The sequence below is a fragment of the Pectinophora gossypiella genome, chromosome 8, assembly GCF_024362695.1.
Source record: "Pectinophora gossypiella chromosome 8, ilPecGoss1.1, whole genome shotgun sequence".
Lineage (NCBI taxonomy): Eukaryota > Metazoa > Arthropoda > Insecta > Lepidoptera > Gelechiidae > Pectinophora > Pectinophora gossypiella.
The window spans coordinates 7069647-7091881 of NC_065411.1; the positions used below are offsets into that span (position 1 = coordinate 7069647).

A 22235-nucleotide genomic window follows, 5' to 3' on the forward strand; every position below is an offset into this window, starting at 1 on the left:
TAAAAGAGATATCTTCAGTACCTATTTTGGGCACTCACTGCCTGTTATAGACAACAAATAGGCCGACGGCCGGCGTAGTCGACAATTTCCCTCAATCAGTGCTTATCGCTATCGGCCCATTAGGGTCGATTAATTCTTACCAATAATAACCTCGCAGACGAACCCTTACCTATGGTTCGCGCTAACTGGGCACTCTCCTAATTACTGAATTATTTTTTTTCGAGTGAGAACCCTCAACGCTCCTCACTTGTCTGGCCAAGTACTTATGTTACGATGCAAACCTACAAAAAGTCAAATATAAATACCAACGTGTTGTAACGTAGCCGAAATTAACATATTCGTGAACAATTTCTCTAACGTTCAACAGATATCGTCACTAAGATAATGTACGAATTATCCAAGATCTTGGTCTTATCCATATTAATTCCAAGGTCTACACATATAGCAGAAGCATTTAGGCTCCGCAGCACGTTTGGGTAATACAACAGAATTTCATTACACAGCAACTCGGTCTAACAAACAACTACCAAGTGCGAGCCGTCACCATTTCCTATCCGGAGTAATTTATTAGCAATCACTCAAAAAACTTGGTCGTGATTGTCTTCCTGTTTTTTATTTTTCTGTTTGCCTCAGTCCACGCTTTCGAACACTTATTTATTGGAGTTTGTGTTTGAAACTATGTAATTAAATAAATCATTGCTTTTTTATGCACGAAGAACTGATAAAGTCATTCAGTGACGTTTGGTCAAAGCAATTCAAAAGACGTAAACAAACTCTCGTTGATATTTATTTATATTTGAAACACGGAAATTTTGTTCGCCAAAGTCAATTGGGGTTGCGGTTTCCTTTATATTGCTGGTTAATTTAATATTAAACGAGTATATTGTGTTGTTAAACAGAATATACCTAAACGTTACAGCCTACTTATACAGTTATACTGTTTAGTTAGTTCAATTACACTGCTAGACTGGGAATAAAGAAACATAAAATACGTTTCTCGATTTAATATTAGTTGCGTACTTTCCAACATGATCTGGACTTATAATAGGCTTCAATACCCAGTGTTGCTTCAAGTTGCCTCTTTTGGAATTCCTAAAATTACTTATACTTTTCTCGAGTTCTAGACATACAAAATACAAATATACTTAATTACACTAAAATAAAAAAAATAATTACAAAAGACTACGTTTTACTCCACTCTGTTGTTTCGTATCGTTCTACGTTTGAAAATTTTGAATACAAATGACTAGGAAATGACTTCGATGCGATGACCTACGGCAGTGAGACGTGGCCGCTTACTGTGGGTCTCGTGAGGAGGCTCGGTGTCGCTCAGCGGGCAATGAAGAGAGCTATGCTCGGTATTTCCCTGCTCGATCGAATCAGAAATGAGGAGATCCGCAGGAAAACTAAAGTCACCGACATAGCTCGGAGAATTGCAAAGCTGAAGTGGCAGTGGGCAGGACACATAGCGAGGAGAACCAATGGCCGATGGGGCAGAAAGGTTCTGGAATGGCGACCACGCGTCGGACGACGCTCAGTGGGTAGGCCCGCTACAAGGTGGACCGACGATCTGGTGAAGGTCGCGGGAAGCCGCTGGATGCGGGCAGCGCAGGACCGATCGTCGTGGAGATCCTTGGGGGAGGCCTATGCCCAGCAGTTGGCGTCGTACGGCTGATGATGATGATAAGGAAATGACTACAGTCATTTACTTATGATGCTCCTATGACACTCATAATATTCGACCCTATTATTATTATATATGCTAATATATGTCAATAATTATATACTTTGTCAAACGAGGAAGTGAGCTGTTTGAGTTCTCTAATCTTCCAACTGACTTCACATATTGCCTCACACGTGCCTCAAACTTGTGGTCATTTATCATTAACAGTTTCGAACTTTTGTAAAGTTTGACAGATTTCAGTTTGCAAAGCGACTGGTGGGACTGTTTCAAAAGTCCTGACACATCGACATTGGTAGGGTGTTGATTGATATACTATTGACGTATATAGTAGTAGTATATCAATGGTGTTACCCCTTGGAATTGAACTGCCAAATCGGCGAAATGAACACACGCCCATAAAATATATCAAAGTAGGAAGAATCAGACCCAAAAGTAGGTCTAAGATGTATTTGATTTTTATGGTACCAGGTTACCAGCGTATCATCTATTAACTATCTAGCCTTTTAGAATCAACGTTTTCGTTGATGAAGTCAGAGACTCATCATCATCATTAATTTAACAGCCACGCTTCTGTCGGTGTAGCATTATCCATTCTTGTCTATCAAAGGCTAATTCTTTCATTTCCTTATAATACACGACGTTCACATTCTCTTTTATTTGTTCCATATAAACTCTTCTTAGTTGTATAGACATGCCTATTTGTCCCTAATACATAGTTTGCCTACCACGGCTAGCTTCTTAACATCACACTGTACGGAAGAATTTCAGGGAAATATGCTTATTTTCTTGTTTCATATTTCTTAGAACGTGATTTTTCCGTAGAGTTTTAGTCTTTAAACTTATTTTTTTTTTAATTGTGACCCTTCATTGTTCAAAAATTTTAGTTTTGTTTTTTTACTGAGGATTATAAAAACTTCTTGCGTAAGTAATGCCGTCTACCTAAGTAAGTAATGACGGTTAAATAGGTATTGTCATTGACAGCCCTCAGACGTCACACATATAGTTGCGCTTGTACTATGTGTAGTGTCTGTGTAAAACGAGGTTGCTTGTGTAAAGTATCAGGGGTACTTAATAGCTGCTAAGTTAAGTTTATGTATTTTATGTTTGTTAAGGACCACCCACGATACTAAAATGTTAAGAAAGCTTTTGAATTTGATGATTTTCAAAAATGTTAATAAAATGATTTTAGAAATTTACTAAGTATCCGTGGCATGTTTACAAAAATCCTCTATTAATTATTTTAGACAAGTTATTATTTGTTAGTACTTTATTTCGGAGTAACATAATTATTAGATATAACTTAGATCGTCAAAGATAAAGCTATACAAAACCTACTGATACCCCACTGTATTTTAATGTTGTAAATGTATAATGTGTGTCGTAGGTTTTACCTAAATATTTTTTTTTATTATTATTACTGATTATATTCTCTTTGACTATATAATCGTCAAATGAAAGTAGTCCATGATCACAATTTTATTTTGATAATAAACCAGTCATTTTATTTTATTTTTCTTGATATTATAACATACCTATAGGACAATTGATTGATGATGATGATAGGACAATTAGAAACGGGTAAAATAGGCACAATAGACAATCTAATTTCGCAACCCCTTCAACCAACAAGTACCTCGAGGCGACTCTCTTGTGGTATTTTATAATACAAAAAAAACATGAGATGTACATGTAGTCAAAATTGAAGAAATGAATATACATGAACTCTGCTCACACCGGAACGGGAAACATTTACGAGTGTATACAGGGTCTTAGTGACATCGTAACGAAAACTTTGAAGGACGATTCAAGCCATGATTCTGATTTGATATCAAGTGGAATTTTCGGTCGCAAAAGTATGAAATGGAAAATAATTTAAAAAAACACTAAAATTTTCATGAATTTTCCGACAGGAAAATCCACTTGATATCAACTCAAAGTCATAGTCTGAATCATCCCCGTCAGTATTTGTTACGATATCACTAACACCCTATCTATTTGTTTGTACTTCTACAGGTGGTGACATCGTAACAAATACTGTGGGGGATGATTCAGCTTATTATTTTGAGCTAATATTGATATTAACTCACAATCATGGTCTGAATCATCCCCCTCAGTACTCGTTACGATGTTACTAACATCCTGTATGTTGAGGTCAATTAACAATTCCTAAATTCCTTAAAATCCCATACTTTGTGATGGAGAATACCCCACATCCACATACGCTCGTTGCAGTAAGCCCTGCGGTGTGGTCAAAGCAATAATACCTGTAGGAGATCCAACCCATTATATTATTCATTGAAAATGTTACTTGCTCGGAAAACCCATTCAAAACCGCATGAGGTGTATCAAGAATAACTCGACCCATTACAAAGTTAGAATGGTATTACGAACAAGCCCCGGAAAAGGATGAATTTCCAAATAATGGATTATATTTTATATCAAACAAGATGGGGTTTTGGGGAACAATATATAAGATTGCTGGAACTTACGTCACAATTTCATATAACAGATAAAATAAGATCTATTGTGGAATAGTAGAACATAACCAGCACATTGCCTTTGTAACAATCAACTTCTGTGTAGCATCACACTTGAGTGCGACATATGATTTCATCGTATACTAGTTTTAATACGATATTTACTAAGTGTTGTACAATTTTATGCTCTACAACTTTCTATAAAACCCCGAACATCAAATATATTTCGTAATCAAATATAGTTCGAACGCCAAATATATTAGTTTTCAAAATCCCAAATATTATGATCATGACTCGAAAAGAGAATTAAATACACAAAAAAAAAATATAAACATTTTCAAAAAGCTGACCAAGACAAAATATTATGAATGTTGAACATATTTTTAATTTTATAACGTATTTTTTTATGATTGCTATATATTTAAGATGTTGTCGAATTGGGACCCTACCTGTAATGAACACATTGTATGAGCATGTAAGAATTTAATGAATAAATAAATAAATAAATTTATCAAAAAAACTAATTTTTTTTCTTAAAACGCTGTCAGTCTGACCAAACCCAGTCCAGTCTAGCTGGCGTCCGCAATAAATCCAAGATATAAAAATGCGAGACGAACCACGGCCAGTGGAAACTCCTTCTATTTTTATTATACCAAAGATGGATGCTGTCCAGAATACTTCTGTCATAATGACGAGGTCGGGGATGATTGCTTGTTTTATATTATTGCCTGTCATAGCGAAAATCCTCTGGAGAAATTGCCACCAATGGAAGTTTTAGAGTCGTTATAAAGGGATGGAATTTATGACATATGTGGAAAGAAATCAAATTGTTTATGTGGAAGTGTAATCTATTTAGACAACGTAAGCTCACGACTATGGTCCCATTTAGGTTAGTTAGAGGTACAACCATTGCAAGGTGAACTGAGTAACCCTGCTTCACCGACGTTTCTGTTAGACCAACGTAGGTGCTATAGACAATGATCTGTAATGGTCAAGTCAACTGAACATCTGTTTTTAATCTATGTCATTTGATACAAGGGTGATTTCTGCTTGTCCTACCTGGATGAGGTATTTCACTTTTCGTGTTCAGTGATAGATACAATATCATGACGTCATAATTGTGACACCAATAACTATTTTACTATGACCAAATTATAATGAGAGAACGTAATTGATATAAGTATTTAGTATAGTATGTTCCAGATTAAAATATGTGGTTTTCATATTCCAAAATATTTCATGTTTTTTTTTTTGTTATGTTTTATTTTTTTCATGTTGTTTCATGTTTATTTGTAGATTGACCCCGGTTGATTGAGGGGAGACCTGTGCCCAGCAGCGGGACGTATATAGGCAGTTTATGTTACGTATTTGTTATGTATAAATTGGATAAGTAACAATTGTTTTAGTAACAATTTCCGAATAAAGCAATTTAATTTATATTTGTTGCATTTCTGTGGGGTTAAAATGGCCACATCGAAGCAATTCATCTAAGAAAGCAATATTGCAATTTGACATTTGCGCATATTATTTATTGTTTATTTATTTATTAACACAAATTACATAGACATATAAAAGGAAGTGCGCAATGCAAACAAAATGTCAAATAGCAATATTGCTTTCTTAGATGAATTGCTTCAATGTTGCCACTTTAACCCCCCTGATTGCTGAATTAAACCACGTCGCGGTTTCAATTCGGCCACGAAATCACAAAAATCATCCCTGCTGCCATCTTTGAAATTGCCTCAATTTCTACAATATGAGTCGCTGTGATTTGCATCGAACGACGCCAGTACAAGGCTCTATATTACTTGATTCAGTTTGCCCGTTCGAGTGCTGACAAAATGCTTCCGGAATAAATGTCTGACGGTACTTGTGAGGGAATAAGACAGACTGTTATATTTTTAAAAATAACGATGCCAAAGTGAAGATGTACTTAAGACAGAAAAAAGAACCACGATGGAATTGATTTTAATTGTGGAACAGAGTAAAAAAATAGATTTGGTTGGTGAGAAGTATATTTTTCACACACAGAAATAGGGAAAGGTTTAGTTTGTAATATACAGGTATACATAATTTATATTTCAGGTACACTTCTTATACGAAACTCATGAGTCACGACTAATCATTAATCAGCAATTTGCAACATCTAGGTATTGGTATTAGGAATACAGTTATGCCGACTTTTTACGAACAAATAGCTAGTGAATAAATAACGAATGAATACCTAATAAAATACTTCAACTAAATATGTGTCAGACAGGTGCAGTCATATGCCGTTCCTGGAAGTGTTTCTAGTTTGGGAACTTTACCGGTAATAAAAAGGCGCAAAAATTATCTAAAAAGAGCTTTATTCGTCTATCGTGATTTTATTTTGTGATATGTCCCCACCGGGATTTGAACCTAGGACCTCCGTGTCGTGAGCCCAACGCTCAACTACTAGACCACGGAGGTCGTTATAAAATTATAATAAACACAATTTTTGTCACTGAAGGAGTGTCCATCGGCAAGTGTATTACGTTTCTTCGTGGTTGCTTCCTCGTTCCATCCTCTCTCCTCCTTTCCAAATTGACAGTCCCGTACTTGATTCAGTTTGCCCCTTGGAGCGTCGCTAACATAAAATACCCCCAAAATGAATGTTTGATGGAACACACAATAGACTTTGATTACGGCAGCAAATATTTTATGTAAATGCTGCGGAAATACTGTGACGTCACCATGTTGTTAATTATGTTCGTGTTTTATGTTAAAACGTATACCTTTGGGACATGCGAACTAGTGTTATTGTCACAATGTTTTGGACACTTTACAACGTAACTTTAGTAGTAAAATTGTGGATTATTAATCGGCTTACAGGGGATGAAATAATTTAACACTGATGGTTATTGTGGGTATTAATTTGGTACGTTACCTTTAAACGATATTCATACCGTTGGTACGCACCGATTAAGTTCCCTATAAGTGAAATAAATGAATTTCCTTCATTTGTAACATAGATACCTAGTTATGTTATGCACTGGTGGAGCAAACCGTAAGCCCTGTTCATAAACTTAAAGAACAAAGCTGCATACAAAACGCGTTCGACTGAATAAAGAATCACTATTTTTAAAGTCTCCTATTCCATGAAATTCAAACCACATCTCTGACAGCGAAAAAAAAAAAACGCGGACGCCTGCAGTCACGTTCTTTTAAAACAACTATCAACTTAAATGAAGAACGCTTTTAAATCTAAAATTACCCTCGACTTTATAATGAGCGGCGGTAGTCAAGTACCGCTCTCAAAGTTTTGAACTAAAACAGGTCTTGTGTTTTATTAATTAGAGTTTTTTGTTGCAGTCCCTCGGACGGTCCTCAAAGAGAGGTACGAGAGTGCCCCAGAAGAGGACGAGGTTGCTCACGACGTGTCGGATCTTGAACACGACGATGTCGGTAAGTGGCTTTTTTAATTTCTCGAAAAATGCTCAGTAAGGGACTGTCAAGTGCCATAGTAATGCTCCAGACAAGACCGTCAAGCACAAATTGTTTCATGCAAAAAAAAATGATTTTAATAAAATTTTCTGACAAGCTTACAATGTACTGCGTTTATATAAAATTCTAAGAACCATTTATATTATAAAAGGCATGAAAACCCGAAACCCGCACATTTTATAAAAAAGAATGTAAATAAAATTTAACCTGGCCGTTTTATAAGATTTTGTTTAAAAAGAAATCCCAATATAGAATGAAATTGAAATAGTTTTCATTCTGCAGCAATAAAACTGATTTTCTATTCAAAGAACTGCTAGGTCATTCTAAAGCACGTTACGTGATTTGAATCAAGTCTCCTTTCGATGTATTTATTTTATTACTTATGAAAAAAAAGAACATCTTCCATAGATTCAATTGTTTTTGTTCTTATTCTAAAGATAAAATATTTAAAAAAATAAAATAACGGTTATTAGGTATTACTTATTAGTAGGTACTTGTATTTGCACTATTACTAAGCATGTTTTAATTCCCATTTGTCGACACGGATTCGGTATCGGTCGCTAATATGATATCGGGACAATTAAAATGTACCCACCAATAAAAAACCTATGTGAAAAAATTGTGGCATAATGAATGAGGAAAAGAAAATGAGTTTGACATCACGTAGGTATTGATATTTTACTTTCGGTTTCTGGTAACCTTGTCCAGCCAAAATAGTGAATATCATTTGATTCAAATCTGATACAATAAGAAAAAAAAAACCACAAATATAGATATCGTGTCGGCAAATGTGAAAACGCTCTGTGTGAAGATAAGTTTGACGATAAACCAGCTATTACTGGTAACTGCTACAAACAAGATACAGTAACAGTAATGTTACTCGTAAGAAAAACTATAAAGTCAATGATGTTTCGAAAACAACGATTTCGGAGGAGTTACTCCAAATAACGTGTATCAAACAAACATGTTTGAGTTTGAAACACAAATATAAAATATTTTGTAGTTGCGATAAAAAATATATTTATAACCTAAGACTTATCTCAGAGCACTTAAATAATATGTAAGTAAAGGTACAAAGAAACGAAACGATGCTCGTTCTTTTGATATCATTTTGTTTCTTTTACAGTTTTCATATTTATAAGTAATGGTGTCTCAGATTTCTACATAATATTCTTTATATCAATCGTTTCTGACGTTTCAATGTTGTTATTTCACAATAATATATATCATTTAGTAGGTAGCGTAGGTCTGTATAGTCATGAACGGACACATTTCATAATTCGTCACGTGAACACTGTCACATAACCACTGGTCCAAACCGAATCATCATCATCACCAGCTCATTAACGTCCCCACTGCTGGGGCACGGACCTTCCCTATAGATGGATAGGGAGATCGGGCCTTAAACCACCATTTATATATAGTTTGTACAAATTGTACAGTTACTTTGTATCCTACAATAAACCAACGGAAACCAGAACATTTTTACAGATGATTACTTTCAACCACCTATGGTAAAAATTAAATTAGATGATAATGATGACCCTATTACGGAAAGCTAAAAACTAGTCGCCTATAATAAGTTAATTTAGAAAAAATAAAGTTACGATACTATACTTACGATGGATTGGAACTGCCTGCCGTTGTCTGTTTTTCCAACTCGTTATAATTGGGAGTCTTCAAGGCTAGAGTGAATAGACATTTCTGCACGTGATTCACCACGTCTTTACTTACCATCAAGTGAGATCGTGGCCATGCGCGAGCCTATATTATTATTAAAAAAAATACTACTGGTGTTATGTGTAGCTTCCTTACAACCGCGGTTTTATTTCTATGATCGCTGTAAGTCGAAGCGAAGGTTTTATAGCTGAGCTATAAAGGTGTTCCAACCGCAGTAAAGAGTAAGGGCACAATCACTGTGTAGTGTTTTACGGACCTCCATGTCGTCACATTGCTCAAATTTTCCTCGCCTACAGTGCTTTCTCAAAATTTATTACAAATTTTGTCGTAAGAGTTGGTGAACATGTTGCAAAATTTAGAGGGTAGTTTAAATACATTTAGCGTCAATGAAAGCACAATGGATAAAATATCTGTATTCTTAAGCGATTAAAAAACTCGCCATTGAAAAATAACGTAGACTTTCTCTAATCTGGGATTTTCAACCTTAATTCCTCCGGTAAATTGCGGAAAGCCTAAGTAAGCAACTAAGTAATATTTATAATACTTTAAGTACATACTTATCGTCACATTTGGTATAAGGTTTCAAATACTGTATTCGTATGTTAGTATGTATACATATCTTCGTATTTCAATAAGCCTTTTTAAGAGTTATCATTAGGAATTCTTTATAGGTAACATAATTTTTTTTTTCTAAGCGTCATCGAAATTTTAAACAATTCTTTATAGTCAATGTATGAAAAAAATAAAGGACATTGGTATGACTCGCTTCTCTCTTTTATATGACTATAAACCCGTAGAAACGTCCAAATAGAACTATCAAAGCAATATTAATAACCATAAAAATGCTAAGAAAATCTTTTCCCGATCTCTTCACAAAAAGAATCAGACCGAGAGAAAACACGATAATACTCTTGAAAAACAGTCATTACGCTTATAAATAAAAGTAAGCGCGCTCATTTAAAAGATTTGCAACTTCGGCGTCCTGTAGGAAATCTTCAAATGGATTTTTCTGTAAGCAAACACATAACAGAAACAAAGGATACTAATGAAATCGCTAATGGAGTTAGAATATGAGCCGTCACGGACGAAGAGGACCCTGAGGGAGGTCTTTTGTCTGGTAATCTGTTTTCGCTCTGACAAAGAAATAAATATCCTATGACATCGTGTCAAACAAATCCGCGTAGATTTTGCGACCTGAAATCAAGTGCGGATTAAGCGAATTGTCTTTATGTTTCTGGCGGAAGCAGTTATGAATTTTACTTACATTTTGCCTTTGTGAGATGGAAAAAGATGAAAAGATGTTGAAAAGAATTCATTCTGGGCTCAACTACGGCTTGTGTAAGTGGTTGAATAAATAGCAGTTCTTTCGTATTTGTAGAAGGGAAATAGCTCCTAAAGACGTCTTTTACCGTTTCTTTTGTAAATCTTTTGAGTTATTTTTTTATTTTTATTTTATTTTATTTAGATAACCAACAGCTTATAAAACAGAACATATAATAAAGTATTTAACAAACCAACTTAAGCTACTTAAAGGTTACCCTAGATAGGTTATACAGATAGAAAAGTACATTGTCTTTATGAGCAGACTTGTGTAAACCCGCGCCGCGGTTTGATTACGTAAAGTACATAATTTTAAAGGAAACAGTTTTATATAATGATATTTAATAAATTAAATTAATTATAGACTCAAAGTTGTGTCGGTGTGAGTTTGTGATCTGTATGAGGTGAGTGTGTATGTAAAGGTGTGAATATGTGTTTGAGTGGGAGTGTGAGTGTGGTTGATAAGTGTGTAGGGTGTAGTTTAAAGAGAGAACGGGATTACTTTACTTATAGTTTAGAATTTAGAATTTTAATAATCTGATTTTTAAAAGCAGGTTTATTACTATTAAAAATGACAATATTTGTGAAATGTTCATTATATTGTTCACAAATGCGTTTAATGGGGTTATTATATGCGTACTTGGTTTTCGTAAGACTGGAAGCAAATAGCTTTGTGTGTCTTGTTCTGCGGTTAGGTGTGGAAAACTTAATTTCGCTGAGGAGTTCAGGTGAATTCAGACGCCCGTGAAGGATATCATGCAATAAACATTGATCCAGTAAAATTCTACGACTAGATAACGGTTGCAGTCTATACTCGTGACATCTTTGTTCGTAAGTTTGATTGTAGTGTTTAGATTTAAAATCTAGATATTTCAAGAACTTTTTTTGCAGAATTTCGATGGCGGATATATGTTTTAAGTAAAAAGGAGACCAAATCGAGCAGCAATATTCTAGAACACTACGAACATAAGAAAAATAGAGGAGTTTAATACACATGATACTATCAAGATTGCTACATGCTCTTTTAATAAAGCCCAGTGACTTATATGCTTTGTTCGTGATGTAATCGACGTGGCTATTAAAAGTTAGTTTAGCGTCTAGGATTAGCCCTAAATCCTTAACTTGTTCAGTTCTATGAATCGGGTAATCACTGATACAATATTGATACTTCACTGTTTGAGTTTTTCGACTGAATGTGATTATCTGACATTTGTTTATGTTAACTGTAATACGATTAGTTGAGTAATACTTTGTCAGCCGGTCTATATCCTCCTGAAGTTTTATGCAGTCTTCTACTTTCTTTATGTTTAGAAACACCTTCTTATCATCCGCGTAAAGAAGACAAGACGAGTGTTTAAAGCATGTACAAATATCAAAAAGGTAGGCATTGTACAGCAACGGCCCTAAATGGGATCCTTGGGGTACCCCTGAGGTTATTTTTGTAAAGTTTGATTTGTGACCACCAATGACAACAGATTGTGAATCTATTCACACCAAATATTTAATATACCTAAATATTACCTAATAGTTATTTATGTATACTTTTTTATATTGTGTATATTATATTTTGAATTTCAAGAATGGGTACTAACTATATTTAATAGAGATATATATTATGTATTTTTATATGTCTTGGTGTATAATTCCTTTTTTAAAAAAACATTCGGTCTTACGACTATAAGAAAGTCTCTTAAGTACCTGGTAGAATGTTTTTTTTTTATAAAATAGAATAAAATAGCATAGAAATTGTTTATTATTGAAGGACGCCACACATAAAAAAAAACACAAAACAATTACAAAAAGCATAGAGGATGTTCATTAGAATGATCACAATGGTGGTGGTGGACGTCCTTATAAGTAACTCTTTGCATTACGAATTTTGTTATTTTCAGATGAGTCGAGTGATCGGTGGTGGGGGGAATCGGCCGTGCCACCAGCTCCAGCAGTAGCTGCGGTTCCACCTCAGAGGCCTTCGATGTCCACCAGCATTAACGCCACCAACAGGGATGAGCCTTCAGCTTCACCACCAAGACAACAGGCTCCTAAAGAAGGTGGATCTTAAACATACAACTAGTTCATTTATAATGCGACTGAGCGATGTGAGAGGGTAATGTGTTTTCACTTTTACGATCTTCGACAATTTGATGTTTCCAAATCATAGTTAAAAAGGTCACATTTTAAAAAGAAATACTGCTATTCGATATTGCGCACTTACTACGTATATGCGCAAATATCAAATTGCAATACTTCTTAATTAAAGCACATAATAACGGGTTCTTACCGCGTTTAAATGGGGATATGAGACTCCCGATATTTCGACACTGTTGCAAGTGCCATGATCACGGGATGACTGATGAGATTGGAGTGGAGTAGGTAGATCCATAATTTGATCATGATCAAATCATGATAATCAATCAATCAATCAATCAATCAATCATGATTGTGATCATGGCACTTGCAACAGTGTCGAAATATCGGGAGTCTCATATCCCCATTTAAACGCGGTAAGAACCCGTTATTATGTGCTTTAATTATGATAATAACCGCGTAAACTTAAAACAATGCAATACTTCTTGCTTTTTAGGTGAATTATTTAATGTGGCACCCAATTTTTCGACACCAAACTGTCATTGTAGGTATATTTATTTTAAAGAAATTAGTAATTGAAGTGATACTATATAATATATTTCTATTAATACGATACAAATAATGGTTCACGCGTGAATTCAATATTTGAAAGCTCGACGTAGCGAGGGTAACTTAGTTCTTCTTGCCATGGTTGTAACTCTGACTAGCCTAATTTGGAGTTTAGTCGTGAGCTTAAGTTATCGATATTTTGAAACACGTTGCAAAGTTTCCTATGAAAAGGAAAAATTCCACGATGATAAGACATTTTTCAAAGCCGCTGGTACAAAGTGTTCGAAAAGACGTACTTTAAATGAAATGGTTTTCTGTTTGACTTTGTTCGGATATGTTCCACTTTACAAAGTTGATAGTAAAACGTGTAAGTTGTATGAGTTTCTACGGCAAGTATATGGCCTCCTTGTTCTGATAGTTCAAAGTAATTAAAGTTAGGTTCGCTTAGTCTTTCCGTGGCGCCTCATAAACGTACCTAATAAGGTACTTATATTCTAGTAAAAAAATACAATCATCTAATTTTCACGTGTAATAATACTATGGAGTTTTCTTGGTGTATATTATTTCAAAAGTGAATAAAAATGTGGATGGTTTAGTATTAATAGTATCTTTGTGTCTAGTGTATCGACAATTGAAAGTTTCAATTTTATAAACAATTAATACACTATAGGTACCATTAATCCTATCGGATCATAATGATAATATAGCCGCCGTTATTGAGTTTTTTGTTATTCTATCTACTGATCGGTTAACAGTTTCGTTAACTAGCTACACTACAGCAACACTGTTTGAATCTAAAGTTGCGGCGCCATATTATAAAAAACATATTGTTTAACAACCTACAATTTCAGTACAAAAAGAGAACTTACGACGAAGGAAATTATAACTCAAAAACTTCAGTGTAAAATTATTTGCCAAGTTGCTCAATTTATAATGTTCTCAGTAGCTTGTTAGCACAAAAATGGAAGAATTTTGATGCAGTACTATAAATATGTATACGTACTTACTTCGCTTGTTCTTAAGCTTCCTGTAAAACAACGAAGTTTTTTTTTTAATAATATATTTACAATCCCGCCATTTTTACGCGCATGATTTCATTAGCGTCATAATTTCGGACTTACGAGTTCAATGTTGACATTCGATATTATTAGATACGTACAGTACTCATTCAGTACTGATTGGTACCAAATTAACATAACATAACATAACAAATACTTTATTGCACAAACAGGAAAAAACAAAATACAAAACAAAAGAGAAATAGAGTTAGTACAATAGGCGGCCTTATTGCTAAGTAGCAATCTCTTCCAGGCAACCTTTAAGTATAGGAGATATTGAAAAAAAATTATACAAATCGAATTAAAAAAATATATCTATACGTTAAACTGTGTTCTCACGTTACCTTTGTTGTCTGTCTTCTTTGTATAGTTCTTGTGTCTTTCCCAATGTGTACAAGTAAATAAATAAATAAAAATATAAGAGCTATAAAGAATATAAAACATTTTTTAAAGATGAAAGATAATGTATTTATTTTTATTATTTTGTAATGTGTAGGAATTTCTAGTCTGTTTTTTGCCGAAATTGCTAGTGAGAATCTAGTTTAAATTAAGTTTGTGTTGTTGGCTGTATCCGTGGCGATGCGAGACTCTGGATGGCTTATCTGTTTTTCATTAAAATAAATTTAAAACAGTATTAATCATCGTACAACGTATTAAGTACAAGATGCCAAGTTCCGAGTGCGTTTTTTCCTATAGATACACAAAAAAATAGTCTAAGAAAAGGAATGATCAATATTAGAAGCTAAAAATATTTTGTAAATTATCCTGCAAGGTAAATGATGTAGGTACCTACCTACCTACAAAGTGTCAAAAATTAAGTCAATGTTAAAACTGGACAACTTACACAAGGTAATCAGTCCATAGTTGAATTCGCATTTGATCTCAAGTATTAGCGTATTAGCTAAATTAACAGATTTACCTTGCTCTAAATTCGATTAACTTGGATTCCTTAGCATTAATCCTTTTCATTATTACGCAGAATTCAAACAAGGTTTAGTTATTAGGAACCAGAATATTGAATCAGTGACGACACCTATTGAATTTCAAATCCTTTCATGAAATACGAGAAGGGATCGATTGTTAGTTAATTAAGACCAGTGACGTCTTTAATGAGTTTGAATTTGGAATAGAAGCTCTGAGATATTGGAAATTAAAAACAAATTGTGAATAAACTGAACTTAGATAAAGGAGATAAGCTCGTGTCCTAAATAAAGGCCGTCGATAATTAAAGGATCCTTGTAATCACAGAATAAATTAGATACAATGACATAACATAACATAACAAATACTTTATTGCACAAACAGGAAAAAACAAAATACAAAACAAAAGAGCAATAGAATTAGTACAATAGGCGGCCTTATTGCTAAGTAGCAATCTCTTCCAGGCAACCTTTAAGTATAGGAGTTATTGAATATTAAGTAATATAGCGGGATAGTGCAGCATGGGAATACTTGTGCATATAAAAATAAATACCTACACTTTCGACTACATAAACTACATAATAATAATACACATAATTATAATTGTTATAATAAATAAATATCACTACTTAAACTACTAAATATACTAAGTAAGAAAAGGAGTAGATAGATTATGAAGATGAAGAGGAAATAGAGGTAAGGAAATGCGCCTTGACTTGCCGTTTAAAGGACTCCAATGACGAAGCTCTCCTAATGCTTTCAGGCAGAGAATTCCACAAACGGACAGCTTGCACCGTGAAAGACTTGTACCTCAATGTACCTATTACTACAATTATTTTCTTGTGGAGAAGAGAAAATATGTTTGCATCAGCTAAAAAAAAATGAATATTATATTTTATAATTTATCGTGACTCAAATTAACAATTCCTTCCAAACAAAACCGGTTTCTGGTACGAAATGACACAATTTCTCAAGTCACGTTCATAAATCCTACAAAATTCGTAGTGTCGTATCCGCCCCTAAATATACGTACAGTGAACGTATAATAATTTATAGCAGTTGAAAATACATTACCTGTCACACGCCTTATCGAATACGGAAAACATTAGTGCGAAACGTGTTGGAAACACTAAGTTCCGTATATTTGTATAAAGTTTGAACTGATTCGATGCACGGGTTTAGCTTTAGGAAGTTGGATACTTTTATTTATGTACAGTTTCTGTTATTTTTCTATCATAACTTCTAAAAATAATAATATCAATGTTTTAACGTCGATCTTTATTCTCCTGCTCCTACAGATGATTTCAACATCATGTACGTGTACATCATCGCTGCAGTAGCCGTGGCCATTATCCTGTGCATTCTTGTCGGGATAATCCGATGCGTCATGCATAAACAGAGTACAGCCCAGCCCAAAGGCCCGGACGTCTCCGCCACCACCGAGATCCCTAATGGCTTTAACGACAGCATATCAGAAGTCGACAACGACATCAACATCACTAGCCTCTCAGGGCCAGTGGATACCGTCGACTCTAGCCTCAAGCCTGAAGTCCAATTCACCAACGTTGCATTAAGCCCCAAAATCAACAGATACGTTGGGCGGCCCGTCCCGAACACCTACCCTCATGTTAGCACAAACATGTACGGACAAGTGGCAGAATTCCCAATAGAGATGCCCCTGCGAACTATGCCCCACGGCACGCTCGGCCGCGGTGTTGCGGTCAAAACCCTCCCACGTGTCCATGTGCCCGAATCAGACCCAAACACCCGGAGTTTATATCGATATTCAAACACCCAATACTACTTTGGGTGACAACAGGATAACACTCAGTGTTCAGATGTATCCAGGACTTACTGTTTCTAGTTAAATGACGTTTTGTAGTGAAGTGTAAATAGCCGACATAGTGGAAAAGTTTGTAATGACCTACTTTTAAATACGGAAACTGTGATATTAATTGAAACTTTCCTATTGTACTGCTGAAGTTTTCGAACTTGTAGACGAGTGAATGCATTGTGTAGTGTTTTGTTGCTATGTTGGCAAATGTGTTTCTTTGTAAGTCAAACTTTTCACCTTTATGACGATCGATTTGTAAGTTTTAATTTACTTCAAACTGTACCTTGAGTAAGTTTAAAATCAAATTACCTATATAATATAATTACTTCAGTCGTTTGAAGCGTCTGTTTGTCACATCCAGAAATAATTAATGAGATTTAGTCGCATGCTTTGAAACTTCGAACAACGTAGTGGGTATATAAACTTGTGTTCAAGCAGACTAGATACCTTTATTAAATGTTCCCAATTCCGGGTTCGGCGATATTAGCAAACATGAATAAAGCTGCTTTATTGGTTTGTATTCTAACTAGATACAATGTGACTGTGTTAAATTCTCTTTATAATCTTGTTTGTTATAATCGTATCGTCGAGATAATGGTAGGCATACCATTATCTCGACGATAGAACAGGCATGTTATTTGCAGACAACACATACTCGTATTGTTCGTTTTATCGAATCTATGGAACCCGATGAAACGGATGCAGATGTAAAGTACCATTAATTTTATTTTTTTGCTGTTTGATTCAGGTATTCAGGTAGTCATTTTATATAATTTAATTTTACAAAATTCAAACGAAACTTTTATTTCAAAAGCGTTATGCTCTAATGAAAATATTATCTTGTAATGAGTGAAGTCAATCCGAGACGTCTGATGGTAAATGATTTGAAAGAATTAAGAGTAAGGTATCTTAGATGTTATTCCTATTATATTTAAAGGGTTTTTGCTTCAAATATTTCTGGCTGTTTGTTGTCCAGAGTCGTCTCCGAGGACTTCCTTTATATCGCGGTAAGCAGTCAACAGTTCGGTTCTGAAAAGATTTGTCCGGCCAAGTAATTAATGCTATTTGCCGAAATATACAATAGGTCACGTCAAAAAAAAGTTTCTGAAAAGTACCCTAACTCAGTACCTATCGCGGTTTCAATTTCAACTTTCAATCTCAATCTGCAAATTTTCTATCAATTAGTTTCAACAGTTTAAGCGTGGGAAGTTAAGAGAGTTCCTTTCGCATTTGAAATATCAGTATGGATAACATGTCTGCGTTAAATATAAAAATATGGCAAAGGTTTTTAAAACCTCTTCGATAAATAAACCAAATCTCTTTGTTCCACATTATAATATAGTGTCTGTTTTGTTATCTGTGTTACTATAAATCTTATATGTATATAAATACGTTGCCACATAAGAAACCTATAAGATTATAAAGTACTTATCGATATTGTTACCTAACCTCAAAAATGTAATTCCTATGTCCGAATATATGTTGAAAATTGTATTTAATATAATAATTACATATATAATAATATACATGTATGTCTACAAGTTTGAAAACAAACTATAAAAGTTGAGAGAACGATAATATTATGTTGTGAAAATAATTTATGAGTTGTTTGAATATACCTAGTGTTATAGTTTTTAATTGAGTTTATAATTATAACCATCACATAACGGGAACATTGTTGGCTTCATTTTGCCATTGGCCGGATTAAATGCACCTAACAATGTTATTTCGGAATATAGCAACACCAGTATTTTCATATTTTGTACGTGGAATTTAATATGAAACGGAATTAATTTTTAAGGGTTAACCGCATTGACGTGGGACGTGGTATGGCATTATGGCATCTCATAACCGTGCAACATAGGGTTATGTGGATACCGGTAAAAATATTTTACCACATGGGTTATACTAAAGGTTCCGGGTTCAATTTTCGGCTGGGGTATCTTATATACATAAACAACTTAATAATCCCCTACTTTGATTCAACAATCTGTGTAGCGCTAAACAACTCATTTCATCATCGGTTTCTTTGTCATAACCGAGTTTGTCTTTACATCCAAAACTAAGTCACTCCCCGGACACTCCATACAAAAATTTCATTATTATCATGCAAGCAAAACGGACAGCTCGCGCTAATACCCCTTATTTACGGAAATTTAGACTAAAGTGTGACCTAGAGGGGGTGAGGTAATAATAAATATACCTCGGCGCCCGGAACGAAATGGTGCGGGGCTACCGTTCGTTGGTTCTATACGCTGTGTTATTCTTTATTCTATGACCGTGTTCTAAATGTCTGTAGAATAAGAATAAAATAAATGTATTTTACAGTTTACGTTTTTCTTTAAAAACGAAGTAATTTTGAATATTACGAAAGGAAAAGGCTCAGCTTGTGCTGTGATGGAGTCGTGCTATGGCTCCATCCAGAAATCATTTAATGCTTGTATAAAGTCGTGAACCGATCCTTTTAAAATTCAAACCCCATTGTTTAATCGTTGTCTGGAAATCTGGACCGCAAGGGGTTAAAACAAATATTTGAGATATATTCCTCGTAGCGCAACCAGCAGTTGCGCACCCGCGCATTGCGCACTTAGCCTAATCCTCGTAGCGCACCTAGAAAATTCTAATATTTTTTTTAGCAGGTGCGCTACGAGGAACGAATTTTATTATAATATTTTATTCCTCGTTGAGCACCTATGACGTATGAAACCTAGTGCGATAACTTTCAATAAAATACACCGCACTACACAACGAGGAATAGGCTGGGTGCACAACGACTGGGTGCGCGACGAGGAATACATCATATTTGAAGCAGGAATATATTATATTGTTTTGGTACTAGACAGAGAATATGAGGGGTATGATTCAGACCGTGATTCTGAGTTGATATTAAGTGGAATTTCCTGTCGGAAAATTCATGAAAATTTTAATGTTTTCTGAAATTATTTTCCGTTCCATACTTTTGCGACGGAAAATACCACTTGATATCAACTCAGAATCATGGCTTGAATTATCTCTCAAAGTTTTCGTTCTGATGTCACTAACACCCTGTATATACCCTTAATGAGCGTGGGAGTTTATCTTAGTGGGCGGGCATATAATTAAAGAGAACATTATTAAATTACTTGCACGTGCAATTAGTCAACAAATAACTCATAATTCCCATATAATAAAGTCCTGTTTGTGACAAACCGCTACATCCAAAATAAAGCCAATGAAATTCCTAAAATACTAGACCATAATACGGCATTTAAAGGTACTTCTAGGTACAACTATGTTCTAGTAGTAGGTACCTATTAAAAGACTGGTCGGTTCAATAACATGAAACCGAACTAGTGGTCGGGTTTCCATACAAAACGACTGACTACGCCTACCCAAATGTATAGTAAAATGAAGTAAACTATTATGTATGTTGTACAGATAAATTTTTATGTGGTACATCGATTTCAACATTAAAACTAATGCACAAACAGTTATGTTGTATTATTGAATTTTGGTCCGAAATCCGCGATGTCCCAGATTGTGAATTGCACGCACCTACTATTATGTGTTTTGTAATAACTAAGGATAGCTTTAAAGTAAGTACACTCATTATTCTTAGTTGTACAAGTCATTGATGTACATTGTGTATATTACTGTACGTAACAATATAGGTAAAACTTACCTACCCGAATACCAGAGCTAAAATTAGTTTTGCAACCGGACGAGTATTTTTCCGTATTGAATAGTATTTTATCACCCAAAAATTATATATAAATCTGAAACATCAGGAAATAGATCCACCGGGATTCAAACCTAACGTGCTTAATGTGGCTCAGCTACTCTATTACAGCTCCAGAACCTGAATATTTGATGCTTTCAATTTATTGAAATGGAACATGACGTTATATTGCGTCATTATAACAAATGACAGTGCATATTTTATTTTCATTGGTTTGAGTGCAATATCCCAAATCACATAAATAATTAATTTTACTAGAGCTAATTTCTGGAATTAGCTATTTCTATCGTGGTTGTTATTGCACATACATAAACACACAATTGAGCACCATATAGATGGATATATGCTTATATCTTATATCGTGTGGGTTGTGAGGTGAATTACCAACCTCATCAACCATGGTGGTGGTGGTGGGGGATATATTCTACATAAATATTATAATCTTCGTGGGTCCATTTCTTTGTATGCGTATTGTACGGTATCTCCCGAATAGGGCGGATAAACGGATAAAGGTAAGATCTGATGTTCTTATTGTATAAAATTAACTTTATTCCTATACTTACATATATATATATATATATATATATATATATATATATCTATGTACATACATAAAGTCACGCCTATTTCGCATCGAGCTGCGGAAGCAGAGATATGGAATTCCATTTGCTTCGATACTGACACACTTCTCTTGCTTCCTCCACATTCATCAATCGTTTCACACACGCGCGCGATATTCAGAGTAGATCGTACTAAACCTTTTCTAAAGACATCTCCAATTTGCTTAATGTACGTTATGTATGTAAGTATATTTATATTACATCAAAACCGAAATCTATAGCGTCTTTAATAGAAAATGACCTAAGTCGTCAAGAGGAAATATTCATAATCCCAAAGTCAGAATGAAACGCAATTTTCACAGACTTGATTTAAAGAACCAATTTTCTAAAGAAAACAGAATTTGGAGTAGAAATTTCTTCTGGGATGAACAGCGAGGGAGAATCAAATGTAAGTACTTAGGTAGTCTTGGGAATGATACGGAATTCAAAGAACAGGGCGACGCAGTGCGGCGACAAATTTTATGCGAATACATAAACTTGTGATGTCTTACAAACGTTCAATGCAGGGTTCGGTAAGAATACTACTATGCTTTAGAAGAAGATGAATATGCACATCTATGGGGATTTAAATTAGTATCATAATACACTTTAATACTACTGTACTACCTACATTAATACGCTTTAGTACCATGTCACATTAACTTATTTAGCAGTTATTTTGCCCAAAGATTCAGTTTGGCGACACAGTGGAATGTTGACCTCGATGTGGTGAGCTGGAAGACATATTACTTTCTTTTTTAACTGTAATTTATCTGTGTGTGTTTTTATAATTGTAGTTGAATGAACATAAAATAACATAAGCTTACGACTATTAATATCCC

The 22235-nt window shown here is 34.6% G+C and overlaps 1 protein-coding gene across 3 annotated transcripts in view; it reads left to right on the top strand.

Moving 5' to 3' along the window:
• The window catches only part of LOC126368908 (uncharacterized), a 105706-nt gene extending 85213 nt beyond the window's left edge, over positions 1 to 20493 (top strand). For all 3 annotated transcript variants that reach the window (XM_050013142.1, XM_050013143.1, XM_050013144.1), the window contains 3 exons: positions 7495 to 7587; positions 12519 to 12677; positions 16541 to 20493. In XM_050013142.1, coding sequence (XP_049869099.1) covers positions 7495 to 7587; positions 12519 to 12677; positions 16541 to 17055 — 767 coding nt within the window. In that variant the 3' untranslated portion in view covers positions 17056 to 20493. The remainder of the gene's footprint in view (positions 1 to 7494; positions 7588 to 12518; positions 12678 to 16540) is intronic.
• Positions 20494 to 22235: the final 1742 nt, after the last annotated feature.